At 42.1% G+C, this 14860-nt stretch overlaps 1 protein-coding gene and 1 pseudogene across 1 annotated transcript; both read left to right on the top strand.

The window, feature by feature from the left end:
- The first annotated feature begins 6107 nt into the window (after positions 1–6107).
- On the top strand, positions 6108–6993 carry LOC134807737 (bifunctional phosphoribosylaminoimidazole carboxylase/phosphoribosylaminoimidazole succinocarboxamide synthetase-like; annotated as a pseudogene).
- A 4524-nt stretch (positions 6994–11517) lies between these two features.
- On the top strand, positions 11518–14656 carry LOC473236 (thioredoxin-related transmembrane protein 2). Its single transcript, XM_054658054.2, is given in 1 exon segment — positions 11518–14656. A coding segment is annotated over 1 exon segment (696 nt). The 5' UTR covers positions 11518–13850; the 3' UTR covers positions 14547–14656.
- The last annotated feature ends 204 nt before the right edge of the window (positions 14657–14860 follow it).

The raw sequence follows: 14860 nt of genomic DNA, 5'->3' as shown, positions 1-14860 counted from the left end.
CATTCTTTGGAGAGACTTCATGCTATCCCCTACCTCATGGCATTACATCCCCTCTTGGGAAAGTCCAATTTTTGTATAACAACCACTGGGCCTGTCCCTGAGTTTTCCTCCAGGCTCCTCCCTTTTGGCAAAGGACAAAAAAAAGTGGTGCTCAAACTTTACTGTGCATTAGAATCACCTGGAAAATGTGTTAAAATAGATTGCTGGGTCCCCATCCAGAGTTTCTGATTCTGTAGGTCTGGAGTGGGAGCCCTAGTTTTGCATTTCTAATCAGTCCTCCACTGATGCTGTAGGTCTTAGGGACCACAGTTTGAGAACCACGGATATAGAAAATGCAGTTAAGATTTAGATCTTCCATGGATGACAGATGCCATGGATCTCTGTGTAGATAACAGAAGTCCATTTAGAGAACCTCCTACCTTTTTGAGGCCAATATAGAAGAACAATGTGTCCCTTCAGCTACATCATTTTCAGTACATTATCAGGTTTGCACTTCTTGAACTAAAGCTAAGAGTTCCCTGATTAAAACATGACATTGGCCGGGTGCAGTGGCTCATGCCTGTAATCGTAGTACTTTGAGAGGCCAAGGCAGGCAATCACCTGAGGTCAGGAGTTCAAGACCAGCCTGGCCAACATGGTGAAACCCCGTCTCTGCTAAAAGTACAAAAATTAGCCAGGTGTAGTGGCGCAGGCCTGTAATCCCAGCTACTCGGGAGGCTGGGGCAGGAGAATTGTTTGAACATGGGGGGTGGAAGTTGCAGTGAGCCGAGATCGTGCCATTGCACTCCAGCCTGGGCAACAAGAGCGAAACTCTGTCTCAAAAAACAAAACAATAAAACAAAAACATGATATTTACATTACTGGGCAGTTAAGTAAGCTAAGATGATCTTACCTTCTCAGGAACAGACCTGGTGCTATGTAGCTTATCTTTTAACTCAAAATGAGAGAGCAGCTACAGAAATATACACTCCCTGGTATGAGCTGTAAATAGCTGCAACTGTTGCTAACAATAGCAATAAATCCAGAAAAGGAACAACTGAAACTTTAACCAGAGCATACACAACTCAAAACACTTTTTAGCCTTAAAAAAAAAAGTTTTTTAAAAAAAGTTATTTCCAGGGAGCCGGGTGAGGTGGCTCACGCCTATAATCCCAGGACTTTGGGAGGCTGAGGCAGGCAGATCACCTGAGGTCAGGAGTTCGAGACCAGCCTGGCCAACATGGCAAAACCCTGTCTCTACTAAAGATACAAAAAACTAGCCGGGTGTGGTAGTACATGCCTGTAGTCCCAGCTACTCAGGAGGCTGAGGCAGGAGAATCACTTGAACCTGGGAGGTAGAGGTTGCAGTGAGCTGAGACTGCACCACTGCAAGCCAGACCCTGTCTCAAAAAAAACAGTTGTCTCCTTGCAAGTTGTTTAAATTATGAGTACTTTAGAATGCTTTGTTGACATTACTTGTTAAAGTTCTTCTCTATAAAAGGTTAGTTTTTGTTGGGGTAAAATGAAGGATCCAAATTTAATTGTGAAATGGTTACTTTTTAAAAGTTAAAATACAAAGCATCAGATTTGTTCTAAACACATTGCATTTATTCTTAAGCAGTTATTACCTAAATAGTTTTTTTCTTGCATACTTAATAAATGTATGTAATTAAAAGAAAGATTTCCTGGCGTTTATTTAAAGTTGCAGTGTATTGCAGGAAAATCATAATTTTCCTGGTAGCCTGGTCCCTGCTAGTCAGGAGGTGGGTAGACCCCTTATTGCTGGGCAGTCTTAGGAAAGAATGTTTTTTCGTTGTTGTTGTTTGTTTGTTTTGAGACGGAGTCTCGCTCTGTCGCCCAGGCTGGAGAGTAGTGGTGTGATCTTGGCTCACTGCAAGCTCTGCCTCCCAGGTTCAAGCCATTCTCCTGCCTCAGCCTCCCAAGTAGCTGGGACTACAGGCACCTGCCACCACGCCCGGCTAATTTTTTTCTATTTTTAGTAGAGACGGGGTTTCACCGTATTAGCCAGGATGGTCTTGATCTCCTGACCTCGTGATCCATCCACCTCGGCCTCCCAAAGTGCTGGGATTACAGGCGTGAGCCACTGCGCCCAGCAGGAAAGAATGTTTGAAAGATTGGCCTCTGTTTTAGCCACCAGCCCTGTCACATTCAGGAGGGGATAGTCCAGACCTCAGTGGGAGGGAACTGCCATATTATTATCATTAGTGGGGAAGACAAGTAAATTTCTAGGCTACAGGCTTGTGTTCCCTTCTAGCAAGTATTTCAGTGGTATCTTATAACTTCATAGCAATCTAAGAATAGCATACTAAAGGAGCTAAACTGAGTTTCTCAATTATTCAGCAATAATGATAAACCCCCTAATGCTTTTTCCCAACATTTTATTATGAAAATGTCCGAACAGCAAAGTTAAAAGAACTTTACAGTGAACACTGTTTACCAAGGTTTTACCATTAATATTTTACTTGTTTTATCCCTTAACTAACTCTGTCCATCAGTCCATCTTATTTTATTTATTTTTTTGAGACGGAGTCTCTCTGCGTCGCCCAGGCTGGAGTGCAGTGGTGCAATCTCGGCTTACTGCAACCTCCGTCTCCCAGGTTCAAGTGATTCTCCTGATTCAGCCTCCCAAGTAGCTGGGGTTACAGGCACCCACCATCACGCCTGGCTAATTTTTGTATTTTTAGTAGAGATGGGGTTTCACCATGTTGGCCAGGCTGGTCTTGAACTCCTGACCTCAGGTGATCCACCTGTCTCAGCCTCCCCAAGTGCTGGGATTTACAGGTGTGAGCCACTGCACCCAGCCTAATCCATCTTAATTTTTGATGCATTTTAAATTGCTGACATCTGTACCCATCCTTCTAAAAGTCCTCACATGACTAGAGTTTAACATTTGTTTTTTTCTTTTGTTGTAAAATTTACATAGAATGAAGTACACAGATTAACTCTACATTACTTAAATTTATATAAATGTATACACCTGTGTAACCCAAACATCTGTCAACATATAGAGTACTACCACCATCCCAGCAAGTTCTCTCCTGCCTCTTCCAGGTGAACCTCTGCCCCCATCCTCCCAGAGGGAAACACTGTTTGTTTGTTTTTTTCTGCTACAGATTTTCCTCTTCTAGAACTTCACGTAAGTGAAATTATCCATTATGTATTCCTCTTGATGATTTCTAAAAGAAATTCTTAAGAAATTAAAAGGGTTTCCGAAACAAGGAGAATAATTGATAAAGAAAATATCAGAGATCAGATTGATTACTTCATTAAGTGTATTTATTATGAGAACCTCTAATCTGTGGATATAGAAATCTGAAAGACAGACCCTGCCCTCGAGGAGATCACATTGTCCTGGCAGATAAAGTACAAACATGCAGTTAGAGACAGGCAAGAAACAGTTATCACTTGGCACAGAAGGGGCCTAATCCAGCCTGGGAGGCGATGGAGAAATCAAGAGACATTTACATTTTCACTTTGGAACTTGTCTCGGGCAGCCAATGCTCTTTATTTTCCATAAAAGTCTAGAACCTCTTAACTCAAAATGATTTGTCCTGAAATGGCAGTTTTACAACACTGAGTAGGTGTAACACAAACTCGCTAAATAAAATAAATGAGGAAAAACTGTAAAAGGCACAAACTGAAATTATTGGGGATTCTGTTTTCCTCTAGTTCGAGTTGAAATAGACTCAAATAGATGTGGTATTGCTCCCAAACACAAATAACATGCATTCCTGTTCTTGGATCACAAGTGGCAGAAGCTTTCAAGAGCTCTAGATAGCAACAGCAAAACTTTAATCTTCTTGGACTTCCCTTTAACCTTCTCAAGGTATATAAAACTGTTGCTGGTTGGGCATGGTGGCTCATGCCTATAATCCCAGCACTTTGGGAGGCTGAGGCGGGAGGATCATTTGAGGCCAGGAGTTTGTGACCAGCCTAGGCCAACATAGCAAGACCTCATCTCTACCAAAAACCAAATCAATTGTATCTTCAAACTGAGGCCCTCATCTCCTAATTTTTTTTACTCTTTACTTCCATATTTTACACACAGATTACAAATGAAAGATCCTCAGTTTCCACCTGTACCCACTTTTTCCTACCTTGGTCCTTCTCAGAACTCTATCACTGTTATTTAGTGAGGAGGTGAAGCCCGAGAAAACCTGGAAATTTGTTTAGCCACACTTTCCCCAGAAAACTGAGAGGGCTAAGGAAAATTCTGAAGCTTCTTTTGCCCAAGGAAACAAGAAAGCTACTTACTATAAACCACCCGTTATAGATATGATGACCCTTGAAAGAGAAATAGTTTATTTTTCTTTGTATTGTCTGAAACAGAGAGCATCTCAGTGTAACTAAATGCATTTTTTAGTGTACATCAGAAGGAAGTAATTGCTTAATAAAGAGGGCCTGAACTGAGTTTGTTTTATTTCTGTTGATCATGAAAGGTAGAGCAGCTGTAGAGGTGAGCTGCCCTAAAACAATGTAAACAAGTCACTGCCTTAATGGTGCTTCTAACAGTAACAAAGCAGTGCTCCATGACAAACTATTCTAAAGAATACTTTCTTCTTGCTCTTCCTAGTCAATTTCATTCAATTGAGCTCCACAATTCAGAAACAGTGCCAGGAGGGATAAGAAAAATGGAGTGCCTGTACCTCTGAATCCTGACTCATGCACAAGTGTTTTATCTCAAATTGGCTAGACATTTCTCAGAGTAAAGGATCGCTGGCAGTGTTTGGAAACTAAAGGAGAATAAAGAACAGTCTCATCAATCATGCAGCTAATGTTGTGGACTGAATTCATATATTGAAGCCCTAACTTCCAATGTGATAGTATTTGGAGGTGAGGGCTTTGGGTGGTAATTAGGGTTAGATGAGGTCATGAGAGAGGTGCCCATGATGGGATTAGTAATCTTATAAAGATAACTAATTTATAATTACTTATAAAGGGCTGAGATTAGAACTTTCTCTCCATTATGTGAGGGTATAGCAAGAGGACAGCCCTCTGCAAACCAGGGAGAGGGCCCTCACCAGGAACCAAATCTGCTGGCTCCTTGATCTTGGACTTCCCAACCTCCAGAACCATGAGAAATAAATGTTGTTTAAGCCAGTGGTCCCCAACCTTTTTAGCACCAGGGACTGGTTTTATGGAAGACAATTTTTCCACAGATAGGTGGAGCGACACAATGGTTTGGGGATGAAACTGTTCCACCTCAGATCATCAGGCATTAGATTTTCATAAGGAGTGCACAATCTAGATCCCTTGCATTTGCAGTTCACAGTAGGGTTTGCATTCCAGTGAGAATCTAATGCTGCCACTGATCTGACAGGAGGCAGAGCTCAGGTGGTAATGCTCACTTACCCACTGCTCACCTCCTTCTGTGCAGCTTGGCTCCAAACAGATGGGTACCTGTCCATGGCCCAGGCGTTGGGGAACCCTGATTTAAGTCATCCAGTCTATGGTACTTTGTTATGGCAGCCCAAGCTAAAACAATTCAGTACTTTGAGATCAATGTAAAAATTACCTTTTCCTTAAATGACCTCCATGACCCATTAACAAATGAAGGCTGACCTTCATTCGGTCATTTCATAGGATATTCCAGAATGCTGTGATACTGAATATCCATGTGTCCCATCATTCTTGATTCTTGGTTTTTTGTTTTTTTTTTTTTTTTTGAGACAAGGTCTTACTATATTGCCTAGGCTGGACTTGAACTCTCAAACTCCTGGACTCAATAGATCCTCCTGCCTTGGCCACCCAAAATGCTGAGATTGCAGGCGTGAGCCACTGTGCCCTGCCAGGACTGGCTTTTTAAAGAGGCAACAGGGCCAGGCATGGTGGCTCATGCCTGTAATCCCAGCACTTTGGGAGGCTGAGGTGGGTGGATCACTTGAGCTCAGAAGTTTGAGACCAGCCTAGGCAACATGGTGAAACCCTGTCTCTACAAAAAATACAAAATTTAGCTGGGAATGGTGGCACACACCTGTGGTCCCAGCTACTGGCAATGCTGAGATGGGAGGATCGCTTGAGCCTGGGAGGCTGAGGCTGCAGTGGGCCAAGATTGCGCCAATGCACTCCAGCCTAGGTGACAGAGTGAGAATCTGTGTCAATAAATAAATAAAGAAAGAAAGCAAGCAAGCAAGCAAGCAAGCAAGCAAGAGGTATCAAATATTCACAACAGAGATTTCTGCCTCTCAGCATGGGTGCAACTCTCATCCCACTCAGGATAATAGTGAGAGCTGAGGTACTGAACATTGCTAAAAAACTATGTGAGGGTAAAACAAAAGAGGTCTATGAATTGCTTGTTAGATAGGCCAGGAAAAGTCCTGCAATCTAAGGACCAGATTATAGCAGGAAATGCAGTCAGAATCACCTGGAAGGAAAAGCTGCAATCTCAAATAAAATTACCAGTTGCATTTTTCTGTTGTTACAGGAAGCAGGTATTAAAACTGCTTTCACCAGGAAATGTGAGGAGACAGCTTTCATTGTGCCCCAGTGTGAAATAATTCCAACTGAATGGTTTGCAGAAGAATACTAACTGGTTCTTTACTCGAAAGAAATCCTGGTGTCAAGGAAGGATGTGAGTTTTGCCCACCTAAAGTGGAGATGTTTTTCAAGGATGATGCCAATCATGACCCACAGTGGTCTAGGCAACAGCTAATTGCAGCAAAATTTGGCTTTGCTGCACTTGGTATAAAACTGAAGTGGATATCATGAGTCATGCCACATAGGCTGTTTTTGAAATCCCGGAGAAATCCCGGTTGCTCCCAGAACTGTACACCGGTTGATATGAAGATTGAATTTGGTGTTCATGTGACCAGCAAATAAATTCTCACTGATGTTATTGATAATGACTCCTAGAGACACTCACCATCGGGGGAGCAAAGCCAATAGAAAGACAGTCTTTTAATCATACTTTTAAAAATGTAATTTTAAAAAAATAGAGCCAGTCTTGCCATGTTGCCCAGACTCAAGCAATCCTCCTGCCTTAGCCTCCCAAAGTGCTGGGATTACAGGCGTGAGCCACCACTCCTGGCTGAAACAGTCTTATCAAGGCTTCAGTGTAACTCCTGAAGGGTTCCAAATGGTAAAGAAAAACTTTGCGTGGGTTGTAGAGAGTAGAGTCGCTTTTGAAATCAGAAAGTCAGTGCAGTGTTATAGTACTGATGGGTTCTACTTCTGATCTTAATCACCGTGAAAAAAATCAAGGCCTGTGGAAATTTTGGCATTCCATGTAGACTTTGAGTAACATCTGCACATAAAGGACCAGAAGAAACGCTGAGGATTAAAGCTGAGTATGAAGGGGCGGCAGTCGTACTGTATCTGTGGCAGTGGCAGGCAGAAGCAATGGTTTGGGATCAGTGATGTTTGGGAACACTACACATCCAGTTATCTATTGTCCTCCCCTCACACCAGACTGAGGAGTTCAGGATGTGTGGTCTTCTCTGCGACTACTCAGTGGTCTCGGCTATTCAACCATACTTTCTCCAGAAGGATCAGCTCAGCTTGCTACTCAGATATTTGGATTAAACAACCATTTATTATGGGGCAAACTGCAAGCAAGCACTTTGAACACACGGATTATTTGGAAGAAAGGTGACAAGAAAATCAGAGAAAACATCATTGCATTTTTAGGGGGAAAACTACAAATTTCTAATTTAGCTGCAGAAAAAATAATTAGAGAACACAAATAAAATGTACTAGTGAATACATGCTTCTCTAGACCCAAACAAAAACTATTTGCAACGTAATTAAAACAGGTAAGTGCTGTGAAAAATAGAAACATGGTGACATAGAAGAGCCTGACGGGGGAACCTAACCGAGTCCTGAGAGTGTAAGCCAGCTTCCCCAAGGAAGTGACATTTCAACCGAGATCTGAAGGACAGCAGTCTATAAATGAAGTAGAGAAAGGCAGTGCTGAGGGCAGAGGGCACCTGCATGGGCAGAGGCTGGGAGCAAGATGAGTACAGCGTGCTCCAAGTAATCAAGAAGTGCCAGTGGCTGGAGTGCAGAGACAGCAGCGCAGTTTTAGCTAGAGATGAGAGTAAGGGAGGCAAGGGCTGGATCATCCTGTCTCCTGTAGGCCACAGCAAGATGTTTGGTCTTTATGGCAGAGGAAAAGCATTTATTGAAGTGACATTTTAAAAAATTACTGATGGCCGGGCACGGCGGCTCACGCCTGTAATCCCAGCACTTTGGGAGGCTGAGGCAGGTGGATCACTTAAGGTCAGGAGTTTGAGACCAGCCTGGCGCAAAACCCTGTCTCTACTGAAAAAATACGAAATTTAGCCGGGTGTGATGGCGGATGCCTGCAATCCCAGCTACTCCGGAGGCTGAGGCAGGAGAATCGCCTGAACACAGGAGGCAGAGGGTGCAGTGAGCCAAGATTTCACCACTGCACTCCAGCCTGGCGACAGAGACCACGTCTCAAAAAAAAAAAAATTATTGACAATATGAAGAATAGATTGAAGGGAGATAGGAACTGAGATAAATCCTATTTTACCTTCGATTTCTACTTTAAAATCAGATATACTTATTTGGACAAAAAATTTCCTAGTTGGGAACGTCAGATAAATAGATTTAAGGCAGCCGGCGCGGTGGCTCACGCCTATAATCCCAGCACTTTGGGAGGCCGAGGTGGGCAGATCACCTGAGGTTAGGAGTTTGAGACCAGCCTGACCAACATGGAGAAACCCCATCTCTACTAAAAATACAAAATTAGCCAGGCGTGGTGGCGCATGCCTGTAATCCCAGCTACTTGGGAGGCGGAGGCAGGAGAATCACTTGAACCCAGAGGTCGGAGGTTGCGGTGAGCCGAGATCACGCCATTGCACTCCAGCCTGGTCACAAGAGCGAAACCCCGTCTCTAAATAAAAAAGTAAATAAATAAATCAAAAGATTTAAGATGGGAACCAGTCTCTTGGGGATTGGGAGTGCTCTGTAGCTATGCAGAGATTCCCCCAGGGCTGTTCCTGGTCACACCTACTCCTCACTCTGGAGGTCTAGAACTCTACAGTGGCTGCTATGGGCGGGTTAAAAGATTTCATCAGATGATGATTAAACACCCTTTTTATCAAATCTAAATTTACAAGTTCAGGATATTACACTTTCTCTTTATGATGGATTTCAATCCAAAACAGGACTTTTAGAAGCAACTGCTCCTTTACCTTGCTGTCCTTATCAGGCAACCTCAATGATCTCTAAAGCCAGGAAACAACCTAAAACTTCACATGCAAATTCACAATGTGGCTAAACTTCACACTCTCCTAACCAATGAGCTACAACAGAAAGGAGCAGCTCTGAAGGCAAAAGTAGATATTAAAAAAAAAAAAAAAAATGAAAAGCACAAACATCCAGACCATGTAACTTGGGAGTAAACATTGCATGAGGCTACTCTATTACAACAGAAAGTACTGATAAGCTAAACCAAGAAAGTTTAAACTCAGTAGGGAAGTGTATTAAATATGAGGAAGACCTTTAAGAAATAAAATGTAGCCAGGCACAGTAGCTCACGCCTGTAATCCCAGACTTTTGGGAGGCCAAGGTGGGCAGATTGCTCGAGCCCAGGAGTTCAAGACCAGCCTGGGCAACATGATGAAAATCTCTACAAAAATTAGCTGGGCTTGGTGGCACGTACCTGTAGTCCCAGCTACTCAGGAGGCTGAGGCGGAAGGATCGCTTGAGCCCAGGAAGTCAAGGCTATAGTGAGCCATGATCATGCCACTACACTCCAGCCCAGGCAATAGAAACCCTGTCAAACAAACAAACAAACAAAAAGCTTTGCAGTTAAACTACCTGGAAAATAAAACTTATATGAAACCCCTCTTGACGAAATAAGATGGATAGACAAAGGAATGTTTTACCTGCAACATCCCCAGGTTAAGTTGCTAAAAGTCAAGGTAGTGTGCTAAATGTTTTCTGAATAAAAAGACTAACAGATCAATCTATTACTACCACAAAAAAGGAACGTGCCAGTAACAAGCAACTACTCAAGCATAAGAGAAGACCAAAAAGAGTGGGCTTAAAAAACAAACTTTATTCCAAATTATCAAAAAAAAAGTGTTAACTCTGAAACATTTAACAGATTTCATTTAAACTCATAGGGTCATAAAACTCAAACTATCAAACAAAAATAGCATTGTGCACTTAACCACTTTCAATAATGAACCTTCAAGAGGAAACATTTAGAGACTCCCACACAATTTGGGAGCCAATAGGCAACACGTATTTAATATTAAGCAAAGACAGCATTAAAAACTAAAAATCCTCAAATTTCAAGAGAATACCTGTTCAAGTCTTTGATATACATTTGCACATGAGAAAAGAAATATTTTAATTTAAAAGAGACCAAGTCTGAGTGCTTATCCTTTCTTCAAATGTAATCTCCTGTCCACCCTTCATTTTATGACTGCACACACCTCACTCTACTTCATCTACACTGAACCAGTGTTCGTTCAACATGACCGGCTTCACTCGAAGCCCTCTAGATCCCATTTCATATATCCCATCGACCACCATTATTCCCTTACATGTTTGCACAGCCTTATACTGAGCATTACATTGTAACCAAGCTTGGGAATTTCAGGTATCCAAAGGTAATTATATACACAAACGCTTCTGTTTTATTGCACAGTTCACAATATAGCCGGTGATTACACAACCAACCATGTTAAGATGAATATCGACTATTTAGACAAATACATCGATTTTGTCCCCAACCACAAATGAAACAAGAAAGACACACATATTCGCCACCATATCAAGGTTGTGTTTACTCTGTGGTGCAGTCCTGAGGGCTCATACCACTCTCAGTGTGTTCAATATGGAATCCATAACATTTCTGGTGGCATCACACATGAAGTATAGGACACAAGACCATAAGTGTCCTGCGCTCATGAGCCATTTGTGCCACAGACGTAACAGAAAGGCCACTTTTAAAGCTTTTCAGATATTCAATCACGTTTGCCTTTTCAATTTTTTTTTTTTTTCTTTTGAGACAGAGTTTCACTCTGTTGCCCAGGCTGGAGTGCAGTGGCGCAATCTCGGCTCACTGCAACCTCCGCCTCCCAGGTTCAAGCGATTCTCCTGCCTCAGCCTCCTGGGTAGCCGGGATCACAGGCATGTGCCACCATACCCGGCTAGTTTTTTGTATTTTTAGTAGAGATGGGGTTTCGCCATGTTGGCCAGGCTGGTCTCAAACTTCTGACCTCAAGTGATCCACCCGCCTTGGCCTCCCAAAGTGCTGGGATTACAGGCGTGAGCCACCGCACCCGGCCTGCCTTTTCAAAGTTGTTACCACACTAGTTCACACTGAAGGTAAAAGCAATAGTTAGAATCTCTTATTAACAACACATTTTGACTTCAAGTTCAGACAAAGCTGTTGGTTACAAGTTCTGCTAAATTTTTTGTCAAATTTAAGAAGTCTATAGGACAACACAAAACCATCCCTGGTAATGTATTTGCAGTTTGGTCTTCAAAAGCTGTAAAGAGTGACAAAGAAATAAAAAAAATACTGCGTTAAAACCATTAAAAATATTTATTAATAATTGTTTTTAAATGCCACTTATTTGAGACAGCAGAAACCAAAGCATTTTCTTTAGAATTCTCACTTAGCTTGTATTTCACAAAAGTGCTTTAGAACTCAGATTTCTACCACCTGTATGGAGTGTAAAGACAAAAGGAAGCCCAACAAAACCAAAGGCCCAATGGTGTCTATTCCCAGGGCCAAGGTATAACCCCAGGCTAACCCACCTGCCCTGGGCTGAGTAGCTGCACACACCTGTGAGTGCTCAAAGTCACACGCATGATTGAGGGGGTCAGGCACCAAGGTGCCTTTATTTATTCATTTCTCAAACTCAATTCCCTTCAAATCCTGACTCTATTTAATAGGCCAAAGGATGTTACTCATATTTATTTGGTGCCAAATTATTATTTTTTAAAATCCTTACATCTGCACCTTGAAAGCAAACTGCAATATCCAGCACAACATTGTCAGAGCTGCTGTATGGCTATTTAGCTTTATTACTGCCTGGCTAATGCTTAATACGCTTCATCCTTTACAGCTGGAAGAAGGATGGTCACTGTATTTAACCAGCCATAGTGCATTTAGAGGTCAACAGCTTTTATGGACTATTTGTCCAAGAACTTTCAGTAAACTACAAAGTTGAGGCCTTTATTTTGGTCAGTATGTATAAATATTCATATGCAATTATCCAGAAAGAAGAAAAACTGGTTAACAAGAAACCTACTGTCATGTCAGATGCTGGAAATCAATCTTTAGCTACATAATATTTACAGAAAGGGTTTTAAGATGCATAATCCACTTTTTCAGTCTGTCTCTTGTATTTCATTAGTCAATTGGAAGTGGCACATGAGTTTCATCTGGAAAAAATATTTTCACCTTTTCTAATTCTTTTGACGAATAAGTTTTTGTCTGTTAAGGGATGAGAATGCTATTTGGCTATTACCTACTTTTAGAATTCAAACTAACCCTTCAAATGTCTTTATTTAGATCATATGCTCTCAAACTATCTCATTGTTTTACTGACACAATGGTAAAACTGGGTTCCCAAAATGTCAAAACCCTAATGGAGTCTCTATTTCCAAGAGTAAAATAAAAGACAGCTAACACTGTGAGGTGAAAACTATCCTGAGCCTTTTTTCCCCTCTCTTTAACATTTAGAAACTAGGGGGGAAAAAGTGGGATTGCATTAATAGACTTCCAAAACAAAATGTTATGGAAGTGTTTATTTTTTAAAAGGAGAGTTTTAAGAGAACAGGATGCTTGAATATGACCAACTCCCACTCAAGGGGAAAAATAACCACAGACCTTTGCTGAGATGGCACCAGTAATTCAAAGAAACCAAGCTAACCAGAATTTGATCCACACACAAAATGAAAACTTGTTAACAGGATGGAACAACTATAACAAGATTCAAGTCCCTTCATCTTTTGGCAATGAAATAAGTGAAATTATAACATAAGGACATTTTGGAAGGGTTGAAGATCACAGTCAGAATCGAACAGAAAACTTTCAAACCTAGAAAGCAAAACGGGAACTTTCATAGCTCCTTGATCTACCATATCTAAATAGAAATAGTATAATGCCTATCCAATAGGTGCTTAGTTTCAAAACTAATACAAGCAATTTATCATGAAAAGCCTATACCTAATAAGCTGTTTTTCTTCTCTGTTCTGCCCCTTTGTCATATGCTTGAGCTTAATGAAGACTGTCCTCTGCAGCTGCTCCTAAGGGCAGAGAAGCAAGCAATGGAGTAACAAAGGAAGCCTGAGGAGCCCCTGGCCCCTGAGGACCTTCTCTCTGGCCGGTCACAGCCACTTATGTTTCAATGCAGGCGATTTCAAGATTGGTTTAAGAAAAAGAATCCTATCTTGGGGATTAGGTTCCCTGTCAAAGGCCATCAGATGGACAGCTATTTACCAGGCAATTAGCCTAAAGCTCTTAGGTAATGATAAAAAAAAAAAAAAAAAAAAAAAACAGAAAACAAAACAAAACAAAACAAAAACCTTGTATTTTCCTATTGGAACCTTTTATTCTATTTTGTTGATGCTTAAGGAAAAAAGCTTTGCCCATAACTCACTGTGGCCTGGAGTTATGACACCAACTTATATTTGGCCAATTAAGAAAGAGATTCTCCTGTCTCAGCCTCCCGAGTAGCTAGGACTACAGGCGCCCACCACCACGCCTGGCTAATTTTTTGTATTTTTAGTAGAGATGGGGTTTCATTGTGAGTTTCACTCTTTTTGGCAACAATAATACGGCGCCCAACGTGGGCCTCAGAGAAGACTCGGAACCCCAAAGGAGTTGCCCAAAACCGGAGAGAGAAGCGGAGATCCTGATGTTTCTCAGTGCCATTGTGATGATGAAGAACCGCAGATCCATCACTGTGGAGCAACACATAGGCAACATTTTCATGTTTAGTAAAGTGGCCAACGCAATTCTTTTCTTCCGCTTGGATATTCGCATGGGCCTACTTTACATCACACTCTGCATAGTGTTCCTGATGACGTGCAAACCCCCGCCCCCCCCCCCCCCATATATGGGCCCTGAGTATATCAAGTACTTCAATGATAAAACCATTGATGAGGAACTAGAACGGGACAACAGGGTCACTTGGATTGTGGAGTTCTTTGCCAATTGATCTAATGACTGCCAATCATTTGCCCCTATCTATGCTGACCTCTCCCTTAAGTACAACTGTACAGGGCTAAATTTTGGGACGGTGGATGCTGGACGCTATACTGATGTTAGTACGCGGTACAAAGTGAGCACATCACCCCTCACCAATCAACTCCCTACCCTGATCCTGTTCCAAGGTGGCAAGAAGGTAATGCGGCAGCCACAGACTGACAAGAAAGGACGGGCTGTCTCATGGACCTTCTCTGAGGAGAATGTGATCCGAGAATTTAACTTAAATGAGCTATACCAGCGGGCCAAGAAGCTATCAAAGGCTGGAGACGATATCCCTGAGGAGCAGCCTGTGGCTTCAACCCCCACCACAGTGTCAGATGGGGAAAGCAAGAAGGATAAATAAAATCCTCACTTTGGCAGTGCTTCCTCTCCTGTCAATTCCAGGCTCTTTCCATAACCACAAGCCTGAGACTACAGCCTTTTATTTATGTTTTCCCTTTGGCTGTGACTGGGTGGGGCAGTGCGCGGCTTCTGATTTTAAAGAGGCATCTAGGGAATTGTCAGGCACCCTACAGGAAGGCCTGCCATGCTGTGGCCAACTGTTTCACTGGAGCAAGAAAGAGATCTCACAGGATGGAGGGGGAAATGGTTTCCCTCCAAGCTTGGGTCAGTGTGTTAACTGCTTATCAGCTATTCAGACATCTCCATGGTTTCTCC

The sequence above is a fragment of the Pan troglodytes genome, chromosome 11 (genome assembly GCF_028858775.2).
Source record: "Pan troglodytes isolate AG18354 chromosome 11, NHGRI_mPanTro3-v2.0_pri, whole genome shotgun sequence".
NCBI classification, from domain to species: Eukaryota; Metazoa; Chordata; class Mammalia; order Primates; family Hominidae; genus Pan; species Pan troglodytes.
Note: the sequence above shows the minus strand (reverse complement) of the source record. Positions and strands in the feature narration are given on the sequence as shown.